The sequence below is a fragment of the Antennarius striatus genome, chromosome 2 (genome assembly GCF_040054535.1).
Source record: "Antennarius striatus isolate MH-2024 chromosome 2, ASM4005453v1, whole genome shotgun sequence".
NCBI lineage: Eukaryota > Metazoa > Chordata > Actinopteri > Lophiiformes > Antennariidae > Antennarius > Antennarius striatus.
Window position 1 is genome coordinate 26,300,740 of NC_090777.1, and position 15,063 is coordinate 26,315,802.

General features: G+C 43.0%; 2 protein-coding genes across 2 annotated transcripts; both read right to left on the reverse strand.

The window, feature by feature from the left end:
• Positions 1-795: 795 nt before the first annotated feature.
• On the reverse strand, positions 796-6,092 carry pip4k2ca (phosphatidylinositol-5-phosphate 4-kinase, type II, gamma a). Its single transcript, XM_068331704.1, has 10 exons — positions 5,631-6,092; positions 5,002-5,099; positions 4,717-4,813; positions 4,468-4,617; positions 3,018-3,164; positions 2,865-2,903; positions 2,653-2,766; positions 2,186-2,447; positions 1,979-2,082; positions 796-1,872 (listed from the first exon to the last, which is right to left on the reverse strand). Exons 1-10 carry the CDS (start codon positions 5,787-5,789, stop codon positions 1,792-1,794), a joined length of 1,251 nt encoding a protein of 416 aa, XP_068187805.1. The 5' UTR covers positions 5,790-6,092; the 3' UTR covers positions 796-1,791.
• A 2,535-nt stretch (positions 6,093-8,627) lies between these two features.
• On the reverse strand, positions 8,628-12,811 carry igfbp6b (insulin-like growth factor binding protein 6b). Its single transcript, XM_068335825.1, has 4 exons — positions 12,232-12,811; positions 11,359-11,393; positions 10,533-10,652; positions 8,628-10,198 (listed from the first exon to the last, which is right to left on the reverse strand). The coding sequence occupies exons 1-4, from the start codon at positions 12,566-12,568 to the stop codon at positions 10,085-10,087; spliced, it is 606 nt and encodes a 201-aa protein (XP_068191926.1). The 5' UTR covers positions 12,569-12,811; the 3' UTR covers positions 8,628-10,084.
• Between the last annotated feature and the right edge of the window lie 2,252 nt (positions 12,812-15,063).

A 15,063-nucleotide genomic window follows, 5' to 3' on the forward strand; every position in this document is an offset into this window, starting at 1 on the left:
TGGCCTCCCTCCAGCAGGTGGTGATAGAGCGGCGGCGCCCTCTAACTTTATTGCAATAAATGTCACAAAACACAGCCCTGGAATCTCCTCACTATCGATCCTACGGGGGCACTAGTCCCAGAGCAGTCCACTTTCTAGGAACCGCAAAAGGTCACGACAGAGGTCAGCGTTCTGCTGAGGGAACACAGGAACGTTTATGTTGGCTGCGCTTCCCGCTGAGTCGTGGAATCTGCTCCCTGGACGCGGCGTCAACGCTGGCTCTCCGGTTCGTCAGCAGTTTGCAGCTTAATGACCCTTCAGCGATGTCTTACTCCTCATCCTGGTTCAATCCTGTTGTCTAGAAACGCTCAGAGTTCTGGTGAAACAAGTCGGAACCTGTCAGCAAATTCTGTTTCTGATAAAATAGGAAGGAACCGGTCAGCAAAAACATCTCCTGGAAAGTGTGAGACAGATCCTGACCCCCAACCCCCCATTGCGGTGTCCGAGGCCGGCGTGATAAGCGCCTCTAGAACACGCCGCTCCGCTGCCACTGACGGTTGGAGTGCGAAGACCAAACATGTGATGACAGACATGACACAAAACATGAGTGACATCGTTAGCGTTAGCACGCGGACACATGGAGGGGCGGAGTCATGTTTAAAAAACAACCACGGATCTGTAGAGAACATGATTACAGAAGATTTAAAAATCAGTTGTCACGTAATTCATCCCTTTTTGAGGTTGATTCCGGTTGTGTGTAATGTCAGGATATATCTTCATCATCAAACTCACAGCGAATGAAAAGTCAGACACATCAAAAGTTCTTTGTAAAATATATTTTTGGTCCAAAAGCTGATTTGCAAAAATACAACATGTGCAATCATGGAGCCGAGCGGACGCCTGACCCGGCGTGGAGTTAGTGTCATAGTTACCATGGTAACATGTGAACAACGGCTTCATCCCTACATCTAATCACATTGATTGACATAAAGCATGAACACTGGTTGTGCTTCAGAGGGAAATGCTCATCGTCTACATTTTCAGATGGAAACGCTGTAGTTTCCGAAAATTCATCCCAGACTTTGGTGGATTTGATTTAAATGATGCAAAGTTAGAATAAGCTCTAACTCCACACGTTTGGCACTCTAAAAACGCTAAACTGCTCCAACAGATAATAATAATAATAATCTCCAATGTAGAATCTAGATAATTTTATCACCCATCTCCATTAAAGATTCACAAACCCAAGATTTAAGGAATATTTTCACTTTGATACCAGGAGTTAGAGGAGATCTATGCTAACACAAAGCTACCGCTAACAGACCAGTCTGAGCTTCTTGCCCTCTAACTAAACAATAAATCCGGTCGCCTCTGGTTGTTCTTCACCAACGCACTGAAGCACCTTAGTTTGTTACCACCACCTTGTGTCTGGTGGAAGACAATGACGCCGCAGCAGCAGTTAAAGTTAATAACATCTAACTTTTGGAGTGAAAGTAAAGAACCCAAAGTATGTCATTGGTCTCTAAAGACCAGAAGAGAAACAGAAAAATTTAAATTTGATCTTTGATCGATGTGATCAAACACTTTCCGGGTTTCATCCTCCTCCAGTTATTCCGTTGTGAGTTATTAATAGTTGGAAGAAATGCTACGTATATCTTAAAAATAAATAGAAGTATCAGAAGTAAAACTTTGCTACGAGTGAAGCAGCCCCACCTCGGATCACATTTAAATAATGTGTGCATACTATTTTTGGTCAATGTTACAGAGGAGCTGACGGCCGGTCCGACAAATGGCAGTGATGGTGGCCGAGGGTTACGCAAAAATGTTTGAGATGAAGTCGCGAAATCGTTTTGCGTACTGCTCGGGGTGGACCGTGGAGATCTCAGCACCGGCCTGCAACAAAAAGAGAGAGCGGAAGAGAAAGAAACGTGTTAGCTTCATCCGTTTACATCACATCCTCCATGTTCGGGGTGGGATGATCGTTGCGACCGCCGCTTACCCCGTGTTTGACGGTTTTCGCTGCATGTGCGGCCTTCTTCTTTGTGTCGTACTGAGTGAGTACGTCGATCAGGCCCATGAAATACACCTCCCTCTGAGGGGCTCCTGCAGAGCGATGAGGATTAAAGACATGATATTAGATGAATGAACGAGAGCGTCGGGTCCTCACCTTAATGTAATTCGCTTGCAGCCCGACCCAGACCCTCACCTGCGCAGCTCCTCATGGCGTACATGTCCACATACGGGTCAAACTCCCCGGGGCCCAGAGGTTTGCAGGCCGACATGTACCCAGCGATTCCCTCTGGAGAGGTGCCATAGGAGCCCACCGCCGCACCCGCCGTCAGGCCGTTCTCCGCCTCCACCTCCTCCTCATTGGAAACCTCCTCGGCCTCCTCGTCCCGCTCGGCTCGACCCACGTCGTGGATGCCGAGTAGCAGGCTGTAATCCATGATCTTCAGTTTCACCAGGAACTAAGGAGAAGGAATTAAACCAAAATGTAATTTGAGATGAGTGAAGGATTAGCGCCTAGCTCAGCTCAAACTATCCTTTATCTTCACATTTGATAAGCTACATGCTGTTTACGGCTAAAGGTACTGATTAGACTCCTATCTGATGCTGCCCCCGTGTGGTTGCGGTGTGAAACAACAGCAGAGTGTCAGACTTGAAGACGCCCACCTCCACGTCTCTCTTGAGCTTCTCCATGAACTTCTCCTTCTGCTCCTCGTTGACGTACACCTTCTGCATGTTGTTCCTGAAGTCCATGTCCTTGAAGGTCGGAAGCTCTTTTCCCTTAAGGAATAAAAACTATCTTTAGCAGGAATTTTTCTGCATTAGGGGGAGACAGTTGGTGACATGATATGAGATAGATGGAAGGTTGTTTTTTTTACCCGCTCTTTGCCACTTGCTTCACGATCCACCAGAGAACCCTGCAAGATCAAGTGTGACAGGGAAGAATGTTATCTTTAGAGTAATAAACCATGCTTTTCACTGCAGTGATGGGAAGTGTGATAGAAGGTCAAAACGTCACAGTTCCTCCTTACCTTCAGGTCGTACTTCCTGTGCACCACCAGTCTGTGGCTGAACATGTTCCTCATGACGATCAGGTACGTTTCCTCGTTGTCCACGCCCACCCGATACATCCCCAGGAACTGTGGCAGCAGGGTGCTGCCATGACACTTGACTATGTGCTGAAGGGAGGAAATGAAGAGTCATAGCAGGTCATTATCTCCTCTCCCTCACCCCCACTAACAAGTTTACACTCCTCAAAGGTCACATCTAACGTAAACCAATCACTGAGTCTAAAAAGGTTAGCCTGCTAGCGGCTCTCAGTGAAGCAATCAGTTAAGATAAGATGTCTCCTTCAGACCGACGTCATTCAGTTTCTTAGAAAACACACGGGTTAGGATGTTAACAGCATAAGTCCGGATGCTCCGAAGAGTGTTAATGTGTTAAAAATAATATGACATAAGCATTTATTTAGCTTTGAAACTACATAAACTACAGAAAAATAGACGAAAAAACAACAACTTCTTTTTCAGGGATTCAAAGCGGTACATTTTCACAAATACTCAAACATGCTGTCATTTTCAGATAATTACCACCTCAAGGTAAAGTCTTATCAGTTAATTATATGTGGTTCACTTTTTCTAAACCATTATTATGCTTTCCAAATGAAACTGGACCTCGATGTTCTGAACATTCAGCCGAACCCAGTCTGTTGCGGCTTCGGCTCAACACTGCTGTTTGAATGAAGCTAACCAAAGGAGGCGCTGAGGAGATCATCGCCTCTGGGTGACCGTCATGTCACGCCGATTGTGGACTGAAGACGTGACAACGTTAACAGCGACCTGCAGACGGAGCTGATGCACGAGGGGCCGCAACGCCTTCGCAGGCCCTGATAACAATCAGTACATTCAGAGCCAAAGGAGTTAAAATCACTCTGAAACAGAGCTGCCATTTTCCCTCATCGCCCTCCCAGCTCTATGTAGGTTGAACGACCACAGGCTGCACATTCCAGCAAGAGCTCAAAACAGCCAGAAGTTTATAGTGGGATGTTGGGTTCTGACCCAGTTTAGAAGCACGGGCGCCGACACAAAACACAGCAGAACTGTGTCACTTCTCTCCCGCAAGTGTTTCCTCTTAATCACATGACCAGGAGTCTGAACATCTGAGTTTACAATCGATTTAAAAACCAACTTCTGTTTGGACACAGACCTCCCCAAAAAATCATACACAACTTTCAAAAATGGACAATCTGGACTCCGGACACTTGTCAAACTGAGCAGACAAATAAAATATATAAAGACAAAATAAATGTGGACACGTAAATGTGGCACTGAGCAAACTAACCATGAAGAGTTCCTTTTTAGAACTCTTATCTTAAAAGCATGATGTAATAACTCCATTTTCACTGCACAGATTTGACTCATTTCTCAACAAAACAAAAAAACGGTACATCCCAACAAGAACCTTCAACCAGCCGGGCCTCACCTGGTGATACTCAGACAAGATGTTGTGCATATCTGCCACATCTTCGCTGGAGATTTGCTTGATGACCAGCGTTCGGTCGTAGGAGTTGAGGAGGAGACACTCTCCTTGGTCGTTAACGCTCCTCACTGGGGGGCTGCGAGTCAAAGAAACCTGGAAAAAAAGAAACAAAAAGCATTAACATCATTATCAACCTCTTCCAGGTGCATCCTTAACAGCTGGACCGCATGAAGAGGTCTGAAAACAGGGTACCTGATAATCCAGATCCTCGATGCCGAACCGTTCCCTCAGATTTCGGAAGACTTGAGGGCAGTATTCCTTGAACTTGAAATGTCCTGGAAGATTTTCTCTGTGCAAGGAGAGAAGCAGAAAAGTTAGAAGCGTCACACAAATGGCTGTTTTTTTCTAATTTAAGAACAAGTTCCACAGCAGACAACACATCAGTATATGTTTTCCTGCCACTGGTAGAAGATTCATGCAGGGTATGCCTTTCATATTTACACTTCAACCAGTTTTGTGTTAACTTTAGCGTCGTACTTGTTGAAGAGGTGGTTGTTGACTTTGATCTTGGTGTTGGCCTTAAAATCATCAGGCAGAAGCATGACAGGAACTGGAACCTGGTTCAGATCGTTGATCTGAAACAGTGGAAACACAAACAGATCATTTCAGGCCCAAGTCAGAGTCTGTAATAGAAGCATGGTAAACAAATAATTCAATTACACATGAGTAACGAGTGGAGCTGAAATGTTGAGTAGATTAACTTTCAACTCCAGGTGTTAAATGACATTAAAGATTACAGATGTCGTTTTAAAAATATACCTAGCTATGATATGACAATTTCTATCATCAACACTTCCCACCATTATGTTTTAAGAAATAACAATTGATGTAGTTTGGTGTGGGAAAGCAAAACAACAAAATTCACATACAAAAGTTGCAGCTCAGATGACGTTCAGACCCTGTACTGTCTCTAAAATTATCGGATTAAATAATTAATAAGAGAGGTGTTGAGTTCCAAACATAAGTCATGTTCATTTTATTTGATTAAAAAAAATTAATACAGATATGTATTATATATTGAAGCAACATTCCCCTCACCTGAATATCACTAGCTGCTAACTGAGTTAGCTAACTTTAGCATCCGCTAGCTAGCACCAGCGACTCACCGAGTGATTGACGCCCCACATGAAGACACTCAGCACGGGCTCGCTAGCTCGGAACACCTTCACCTTCTGCTGCACAAAATGCTTCTTCTTCGTTTTGGTCTTGGGTGCCAAGATCACCATGGGATTGGAGGTGGCCCCCGAATTAACGAGGGAAGCCATGACCGCGGTCTCTCTCCGCGTCCCCGTGTGAGCGAGCGGTGACACTTCCTCCTGATGCTAAGCTAAACTAGCTTAAGCTTGTCAGGCTGCTGCTGCCCGGGTCACTGAGACTGACACGACAATCAAAGGTCACTGGTGGAGCTCAGGTTGTGTTAAACTATTTTTGCGCCATTTAATTCCCTACCGCACAATTTAACGTTTAAACTTGGGACGTGAATAATTTGCAGGTATCATCCATGCGTGACCACAGACAGTCTCCAAATATCCACTGACAGTCCTCCACCGCCCCCTCGAGCCCACCCATGTTATTATGAACCACGTGGTGACTTTATGATTGACAGGCTGCAATAACCAAACAAAATTGGAAGTGTTGCGTCACGTGACCACAGATGGGCGGGTACGTCTTACTTTCGTGGTGCGTTCAGGTTAATTCCGTGTCGGGAAATGTCAGCACTCGATACAAAGAACTGTTATTAGTGACGAGACACAAGCAGCGAGTTCTGTACTTAGATGCAGTTTCATTATCTGACAGATTATTTTCCCAAACTAATTACCTCCATAGAAGGTTATAAAAATTAAACCTCAATCTAAATCCATCCGATTTTCTTAAAGTTAAACAAATTTTGCATTCCACATTTTCACGAACGGGATTAATAAATACAGTAATATGAATGCTTCTTCCGCCACTTTCTTCCTAAAGTTGTAGACCTGTTTGTATACTCATGGTTAAATGTAATCCTAGACGACTGTTGTCCTTTTTCACCCTCATGAATTGTTTTATGTCTCATCCCGTCATTTCTCCTGCACTCATTCACACCTTTCATGTTTATGTAGTCATAACCTCCCTCATTATGTGGGTTGGAATATCATCTGTTTGCATCAGCTGTTCACGTGGTTCAACAGCGCAGCTTCTTTGTCAGCCAATCATCTTACTGATGCCAATATGATCCATTTACTGTTTCTAATGTTGGCCGTGGTTAGAGGGGTTTTTCCACAACCTGGCAACCCAAATGTTGTCTTTCTGTGACTCACAACTGAGACACAAACAGAAGATTACTGGATCAATTAACTGTAGGTCACAAACTCATTATAAATTAGAGAGTAAATGTTTAAATGACCGTAACAATGAGATGAACCACAAGCATATTTGCTAGTGTGGTTTAAGAAGCTCTAATTAATTGATGAATTAATTAATCTTTAATAGTAAAAAAAACAGTGAATTTTTCCTTTTTTCTAAAGTATAGAATCTGAATGTTTTTCCACCACTGACAGCCAATGATTGACAGCATCCCACTGATGAAGGGTAGCGCTGAGCAGTAATAACAGAAAAGAATTAGAATGGGTGACCTCCCTCATTATCTTAACTATACAAGTTCACTATAAAAACTTGGCCATGTCCATTCTTCTAAAAATGTTTGTTTTCAGGTAACTGAGAGAATGCTTTCACAGAGATGTCACAAGTCTTATGCAAAGCAGTATTGTTTTAGTTTTGTCACTAAAGGAACAACATTGTGTTTCACCTCACTGAGGATGTGTCATGAGTTTAGTGCACCACAAACATCCAGGTCTTCTCCCCTACGACTATATTCAGCCATGATGTCTGAGTCTACTTTTACGTCACCATGGTTATCAAGCCACAGTGGAAACAACTTTTGTGTATTGAGAATTCACACAATATCGTTTCTTTCAACCTGAAGGCCTGGATTTTTTGAGTATTAATGTATTTTTTCTAATTGCAAATATTAGTGTCTATCATCAGCTTTAACATTTTGCATGTTTTTCAAACTCTGCATATACATACCAATATCACATTTTTTTTGTAGTGCCATTAAATCTTTTGTGCCTGACTTCATCTGGTGTCTGATGCAAAGAGGAAAGCTCCTAGAATAGCAAATGCAACGAAAGAAGTAGGACATGTGGTGGTGTGATTCTAGAACGGATCATGCTTGCGTCTTTATCCTCTGCAAAAACCTTCATTTCGTATTATGCATGAACAAATGGGACATTCTATGTGGTTACCTTGGAAACAGGCATGTATCAGTTCTCCGTGTTGCAAAGCGGGAGAAAATGATCCTTTATGTGCCGAGTAATGGCAGAAAAGCAGCATGACGCTAATGTGCTCTAATGTGTAATCTCACTGCTGGGTTACCGCAGAGGGGATGAATGTGAGCATAAACACCTCAAACCAAGGCTTTTTATCCAGTTAAAATGCAGAGTAACCAGATGATTTAAAGAATCCTCACACCTTTATGGGTTAAAAAACAGGAGTATTAAAAGACAATATCCTCCACCAGAGCTGTACACTTCCTCCATCATTCTTATAAGTACTTTGCTGATTTAAATACACCTGGATTTATGTTCTTTTACCATAAAGACATTCATAACAGAAAAACAGAGCTTGGATCCATCCATAACTTCTGCCATTAAGAAGTCGAGTCAGCATTTCAGTTTCTGGATCACCTGTTTTCACACCAATCCATCCTTAGCTTTCTCAGTTAGCTGGAATCCCTGAGGGTTCTGGTGATGTTAAGAAAGTGTCAGAAAAAATTACGGATTTGCCCTTTTTGTCATGGGTCTGGGTTCCCTGTCATCCAGTTTCATGTATTCTTCAAATAAATTGATAAAACTAGTAACCTATTCTTCCTGAAAATTAAAAAAACCTGTCTCCCTTCCTTCAACTTAACCTTTAAAACTATGTCACCTTTCAGTAAATGGATCAGCACCAACTTTCATACCTGCATAAATGGTTACATCAGTTCATCGCTCAATTAATATCTGTCAGTGTCAAAATGAAACTTTCACACATGAAAAGATGACAACCAACAGCCACTGTTATATTAACATATCTTTAATTCTTCTCCTTTTTTATAATCATTATGTTTTATTGTCATATTTTCAAACCTTACAGGTCTTTTGTGTATGGACATGTGATCACGGCACACATATTGGCACAACAATGTTGTTCAGAAATAGATAAATTCTAATCACACGTTATAGCACACAATTTCATGACTTTTGTAAGGACTTTGGATAGACATACAATTATAAGAACAAATTTTGACTTTTTTTTCCCCTTACTGCAATTGGAATTTGAAGTACGATGTGCCAAAATAAAATGTAATAGTAACATGGTCATTCTCCATTCTCAAATAAGCATAAATTAAAAAAAAAAGAAATTAAAAACATGAGATATTACCATAAGATGTGCAGCAGTTGAATAGAGCTCTGTTGAATGTGATGAGTTTTGCCATTAATGTGCCTTTAAAGCACAACACTTCCCCTAACATGAAATAAAATAATCTCTGTCTTTAAATAAGAAACTGCTGACAATATAAAAATACATGGCATTGTACTGTAGTTCATTAAATAAACCAACAATTCATATATAAAATATTATATTGACGTGTATAAAAATATGCCTTACAACTTTTTGAAAAGGGAAACAGCCGTAAGCTTTTTGTCTGCCACTTCAGAACACACAGTCGACCACAAAATTCCAACAAATGTACAAACAATCAACTAATAAGCAGTCAGAATGCCATTTTTGACCAATGAAATGAACAGAAGCATCCAGGATCATATTCGTATGACTATTTTTTTTTTTTCTGACTTGACTTACATATAAGATACTGAAGGTTCAAGCAGTACTTGATGGAAATACAGACTCAAAAATAAATTAATAGAAAAGAAATCATCTGTCAATTCGGTATGTTGATATCAGTGTATCTTTGGAGAGAGGGAGAGAGGACGGTGAGGGAGACACGTTTTTCAAACATTTGTGTCGCGTCACCTGCGTAACAGTATTTCAGCCCACTGAGATCAGAACAAACACAGGCAGTGTCAGCTATCCTAAAGTAAAAATGAAATCAAAATCTACCAGAAAGCCAGGACAAGAGCCAGGGAATATAGAGACCAATCGGAGAAACGCCGTTTGGATTGCTGAGGCAGTTCATGGAGCATTGATGTAAGCATGCACGCAGCACGTTGTCAGACGACGCAGAGGACGCTGCTGCAACTGTTGGACATTCAGCCAAATTGGATTTTTGCTGCTGCTGAACTGTGAGTGTGTCTTTCTTCTAGAAAGGACAAGAACATTAACTGTGTGTGTATTTTCCATAGGAAGTGGTTTATCCCTGCTACCTCCTGTCCAGGCAGTGTCTAGCACAACAAGCTAAAGCCACCCCCTCTCCCTGCATTCCTGCTCCTCCACCACCACCACCACCACCTCCTCCTCCTTCTCTTCCTCCTCCTCCTCCTCTTCCTCCAGGCTCAGAGCAATAGGACAGACTCGTCCCTCACTCCCCATCGCATGGTAAAGTACCATCTTCGTTGGCACGTGAGGGCACGGGCGTGCCGAGCTCGTCCACGCACCAGCAGTGGCCACGCTGCATGCCCTTGGAGGAGCGACACTGTAAGACGGAGAAAGAGATTTTTTCAAAGGGAAGGAGGGTGGAGATGGAGTGGGAGAGTGAAAGAGAGGGAGGTGAGAGAGGAAGATAGAGGAAAATGATATGTCATCATAGCGCAGTAGTGATTCTCTGACTTCACAGCTGAGAGTGCCATGTGATTCTCAGCCCCCGTGGTCAGAACCGAAACCTCTGGATGCGCCGAGCAGAAAGCTGCAGTGGAGCGCAGCTCCATCAGGAACACAATCAGTGCAGCAACGACACATTTTCACACCACAGGAGGAAACAAAGTTCCAGCAAATACGTTTCATGATGTCTCAGGCGATTAACACTCTACCTGCTTTTTCCTATAAAAGCCACGGGTGTCACAGTTGGGTATATAGATGTCACGGTCAGATTGGATGATGGTCAGCTCCAGACCCCTCAGGACGCTATTGAGCAGCTTGCGGCAGGGCGCCTGAAAGCAGCGAAGCAGAGTGAGAAGCCAAACATCACCAAAGCTGTCTTCATCTGAAGAACCTTCCCCCCCCACCCCCTTCAGGTGAAGGTTCTGGATCTTATATGACCAACAACACATGTGGATGCAATCAGGATCAGCCACAGTGGTGCAGCATAAAGAGGCAGAAGCACAGCATATGCACATTTTTTATACATCACATTTTTACACATTATATAACCATTATTGTTACACAATGCCTATTTTTCAGGTCACCGAATGGTTCGAAGTGACTGTGCGTTTTTTTTTTGTATACGTATGTCACTTTGACAAATTAAACCATCACGCCGCTGTTATAATAACATACATTCCAATTCAAATGCTGCGGATCCTTCAGCTCGCAAAAGTGAGAAATCTGAGGCGGCAGCAGCTGACTTGAAACTTTCCTGATTCACATCATGCTCAATTAGTTCTGCCGCATAGCAGCACACACATCATGCACCATAATGCATGGCTACAGGGTAGAGTGTGTGTACATGCCAATGCAACAGCCAAAACAGCGGACACTGTATGTTAATAACTGTCAGGAAGACGATGCAGCTGGATTTTACAGCCCTCTGCAACACATACGATACGCAGTCTTGTGACACAAAACTCTTGATGCATGACCAGATTTTGATCATTTATGTGACGACGCCTTAGCGTTACTGTGAAAGCATGAACTTACTCTTTCAATGTCACCGCTGTGTGAGGGATGAGGACCTGTGAGGAAATGAAACATCGGCGTGAGATTGTGACACAAAACCATTGCAACCATTCATCTCAAACCACATCCAGTGTTTTCTACGTCAAACGGCGTGCATGCAGAATTTAGAATTTCGGTGTCACCGTTTTACACTGTATACGCTCAGATGAGATATATCAGGGTCGGTCATTCAATGAGACCTAATTCCAGGAGTAGATCTCCTGCTCTGATGGTTAATCGCAGTATCTCGATTTGAACAGTAGATGGAGATCAGTGCAACAGAAAGCATCTCCATCAGGATGTGGGTGACACTGATAGTTCCATATTCATTCCAGATTCTCTTCAGAGAGGCTGAGTTGTAGGACACATTCCTGCCATACATCCTCTGTGAAATGGATGACATACATTACACTGTACAGCTCATGTATAAGGCAGGGGTTTTCATTTTTACCAATACGGTTGCGACAAAAAAATACTAAATGAGAGGTCATTGTGATTTATGATTTGACATAATTTTTGACTAACAGATCCCAGCCTTACTAAAAGGGATGTAACGATAAATGTCATTTTTCTCACGGTGACTCCAGAGCAGCTGCTTCTAAGCAGGCTAAAGGTTTGCCAATCCATCCGTGGTGCACAAAATGCATCCAGGCTTAAATGCTAAGGAACTAATTGGCCTTTCTTTCTGTGGCGAGTGACGAAGCATCACATGCAATTCTCAGCAAATACAGGAGACACACTGTAAATACAGTCGTACGTGTTGCACACCTCGAGGCTCCCTGCAGTGTCTGTCAATGCGCCACGTGCACACACGGATATATACGTGATTTCATGTATGTAAATACAGTATCTTACCTGTGGGGTGGGGCCTCTCAGTAGGACTTGTCCTGCTGTGCTTGGCGCAAATGCCCCTTCCCTGCAACAGAGCCTGGAGGGGGCTGTGCTCCTTTGGTGGGGGTACACAGCGGAGCCCCTTGGTACAGCTCAGGGTGTACACACCACAGGGCTCTCCCTGGGCCAACACTGTCGTGCTGCCGGCAACATTATGGTCCCTCTGGGGCCGACCTGCCCCCAGTGGATCCTTGCAGGAGGGGCAGACCTTGAAGGGGCCTAAGCGGTTTGCCCCGGTCCATGATCCGCAGTGAGCAATCAGCAACAAAACAATGGTTGTTAAGTTAGACAGGAGAGGCATTTTCTGCTCAGGTCTCAGGTTCACCACACTGTCACTCTCTGTCAGTTAAACGTGGCTGATGCTATTTCTGGATGGATATTTCTCCTCTCTGTCTTCCTTTTGCTTCCCTGTCCTCTGTCTTCTTCCCGTTTCTATAGAGTAGCTCTCCTTGGTGCTTTGCTGGTTGAGTCCCCTGCAGTATCAGAGGAGACAAATGGAGATCGAGAGAGACACAGCAAAGCACCAGCTTTTAAAGATCTGAAAGGCGGTGATAGAGAGAGGGAGAGAGGGAGAGAGAGAGAGAGAGAGAGAGAGAGAGAGAGAGAGAGAGAGAGAGAGAGAGAGAGAGAGAGAAAGAGAGAGAGAGCACAGTTATGACACCTTCAGGGGCAGGGACTCAGAGAATAAGAGAGAGAGGGAGGTGGCAGGGAGAGACAGAAAGACAGAGAGCAAATGGGGGGTGGATATTGTTCCTTTCAGAAATGATCAAAACCTCTCCACCCTTTCCTGTCATAATATACTGACACATAAATCCAGCTCTTCTCTAACATTACAAATGCATCAGTGGTGGTCACGGTGAGCTTTTTCATACTTTATTTCTAATGCCTGAGACCTTTCTGGAATAATATTTGCCATGGTAACAAATACAAATCTATACGTGCCTCCATCTTCCTCACCACTGCACTGCTGTTTACTACAAAAGAATGCACAGCTGCCTGATTTCTCCTGCCAGGATTCTCTGTGGTTATGACACAGAATATTTATGGTACAAACACGACATAGCACAGCCGAGTTTGTACTTATTATTTTTCAAATGACAGAAAAATGTATAAAAGTTTAGAGCCGTGATCATAAACTGGTAGGGATTTGAAGAGACTCCACAGATGAGTTTGAATTTAAGGTTTTCATAATATTTCATATCTTTATGGATTTGGGTTTGGACAACAGATGTCAGACTCAAACCTCAGCAGTAGAGGAAGGACCGCCTGCAATTCCTAGCTGGTTTAGAGGATGCTGAGTTAATAAATTGGAATCAAAATAAATCATTTTGTCAAGAAATTAAATAGGTATTCTTGAGAAAATACTCCAGAAATGTTAGAAGCATTCTAATGTAAGATTCCCTTACGTGGCATGCACAAACTGAAACTGTGCCTCAGCATAATCAAATCATTGCTGACTCAGATATCTAACACAGGCTAATCCAGTCTTGAAGAAAACTCCCAGATTATGATTCAGCAGCAATTAAATATCAACTGACTTCATGGAGCACATCACGTATTAAAGGGTGAGGGGAGTGAAGGTTATTGTGAAGCAGTTGTTTGAATTGGAAGAGTAATCCTTTGGATAATCAGGAGAGGGAGGACTAACTTCTGCAGGAATGCACATGGAGTCAAAGCCAAACTGCTAATAATGCAATATATCGCTGGGCTCAGCCAGTTAGGATTTTCCACTGTGAAAAGACGCCCGAGTCCTTCATCATTCTGTTCAAGACATAACACTTCATGATGCAATTTTGTCCAAATACTTCTTATGAATAAATGCAGGTTACTTGGTGCATGAATTATATTGTCATACTCTAACATTTGATACATTTGTTTTATGCTCAAACACAGATACTTAAAATAACTTTGCAAATCAAAAAGATGTTGAGAAATATCTCCCGCTGTCTCCTCTGACATTTGACATCACTTTTTTTGCCTCTGTAGACAGATGCGACCTGCACATGATACTAAAACCAAAAGACAATTTCAGAGTACAAATAGAATTTGAATATTAAACAATGCCACATCTCATTGCCTTTGGACATTTGTGCCCGTAGAAAAAAATGTACTGTACTGTGTGCAATTTCCCCTGACATACTGGCCTGTACATTCTGGAATTCAGGGCTCCAAGAAGTCAACATCTACTTTGCTATCAGCAGCGTGCTGTTCTGATTCTACTTGGCGTGGAGGGCAGAAATCACCTGCCGTCCAGATCAGTTCACGACTTTGTTTCCATACATGAGGAGAATGTTCCAAGACACACGCCAGACCAACGGGGGCTCTCTTTCCACATTGCCTTGGGATATTCATTTTTCCTACTCCAGCCACATTTTTTTTTCCTCCTCCCCCCTCTTTCTCTCAGTTCAGGTCAGTCCCAGCTGGCTCAGAAAGTTTCTCTGCTGCCACTTCTGATTTCCTCATAGTGACCAGAATCCACACAAACCCGGTGCTCTGACCTGCTGAGGAGCATCCATGTGACCTCCCCTTCAGATGTCCACTCATCTCCTGCATTATGTTGAATTGCTGTTTCAGTTACAGCAGGATTATAAAGCAAACTGAACATGGTTTCTTAAAACAAGCGTGTCATAAAGGGGTAATGCAGTCATTTTCCAAATGGGTAAATTTCTCAGTATTTGAGCCCAAGTAATATATAGGACCAACACTAACACGTACACATTTGGAGAGTTAGGATTGGCTAAACGTTTATCACCATTTTTCAATACCTGATATGATTGGTTATTCTGGGAAAGATGA

Bases quoted from the DNA above. Each gene is read 5' to 3' on its own strand.
- pip4k2ca (XM_068331704.1), bottom strand. From the start codon at position 5,789: ATGGCTTCCCTCGTTAATTCGGGGGCCACCTCCAATCCCATGGTGATC. The intron at 4,814-5,001 runs GTACGACGCTAA...CTCCTTGCACAG, and splicing joins AACAACCACCTCTTCAACAA to AGAAAATCTTCCAGGACATT. The intron at 2,904-3,017 runs GTAAGGAGGAAC...TTGATCTTGCAG, and splicing joins ACAGGAAGTACGACCTGAAG to GGTTCTCTGGTGGATCGTGA.
- igfbp6b (XM_068335825.1), bottom strand. From the start codon at position 12,568: ATGCCTCTCCTGTCTAACTTAACAACCATTGTTTTGTTGCTGATTGCT. The intron at 11,394-12,231 runs GTAAGATACTGT...ATTTCCTCACAG, and splicing joins TGAGAGGCCCCACCCCACAG to GTCCTCATCCCTCACACAGC. The intron at 10,199-10,532 runs GTAGAGTGTTAA...TCCGTCTTACAG, and splicing joins GCTTTTATAGGAAAAAGCAG to TGTCGCTCCTCCAAGGGCAT.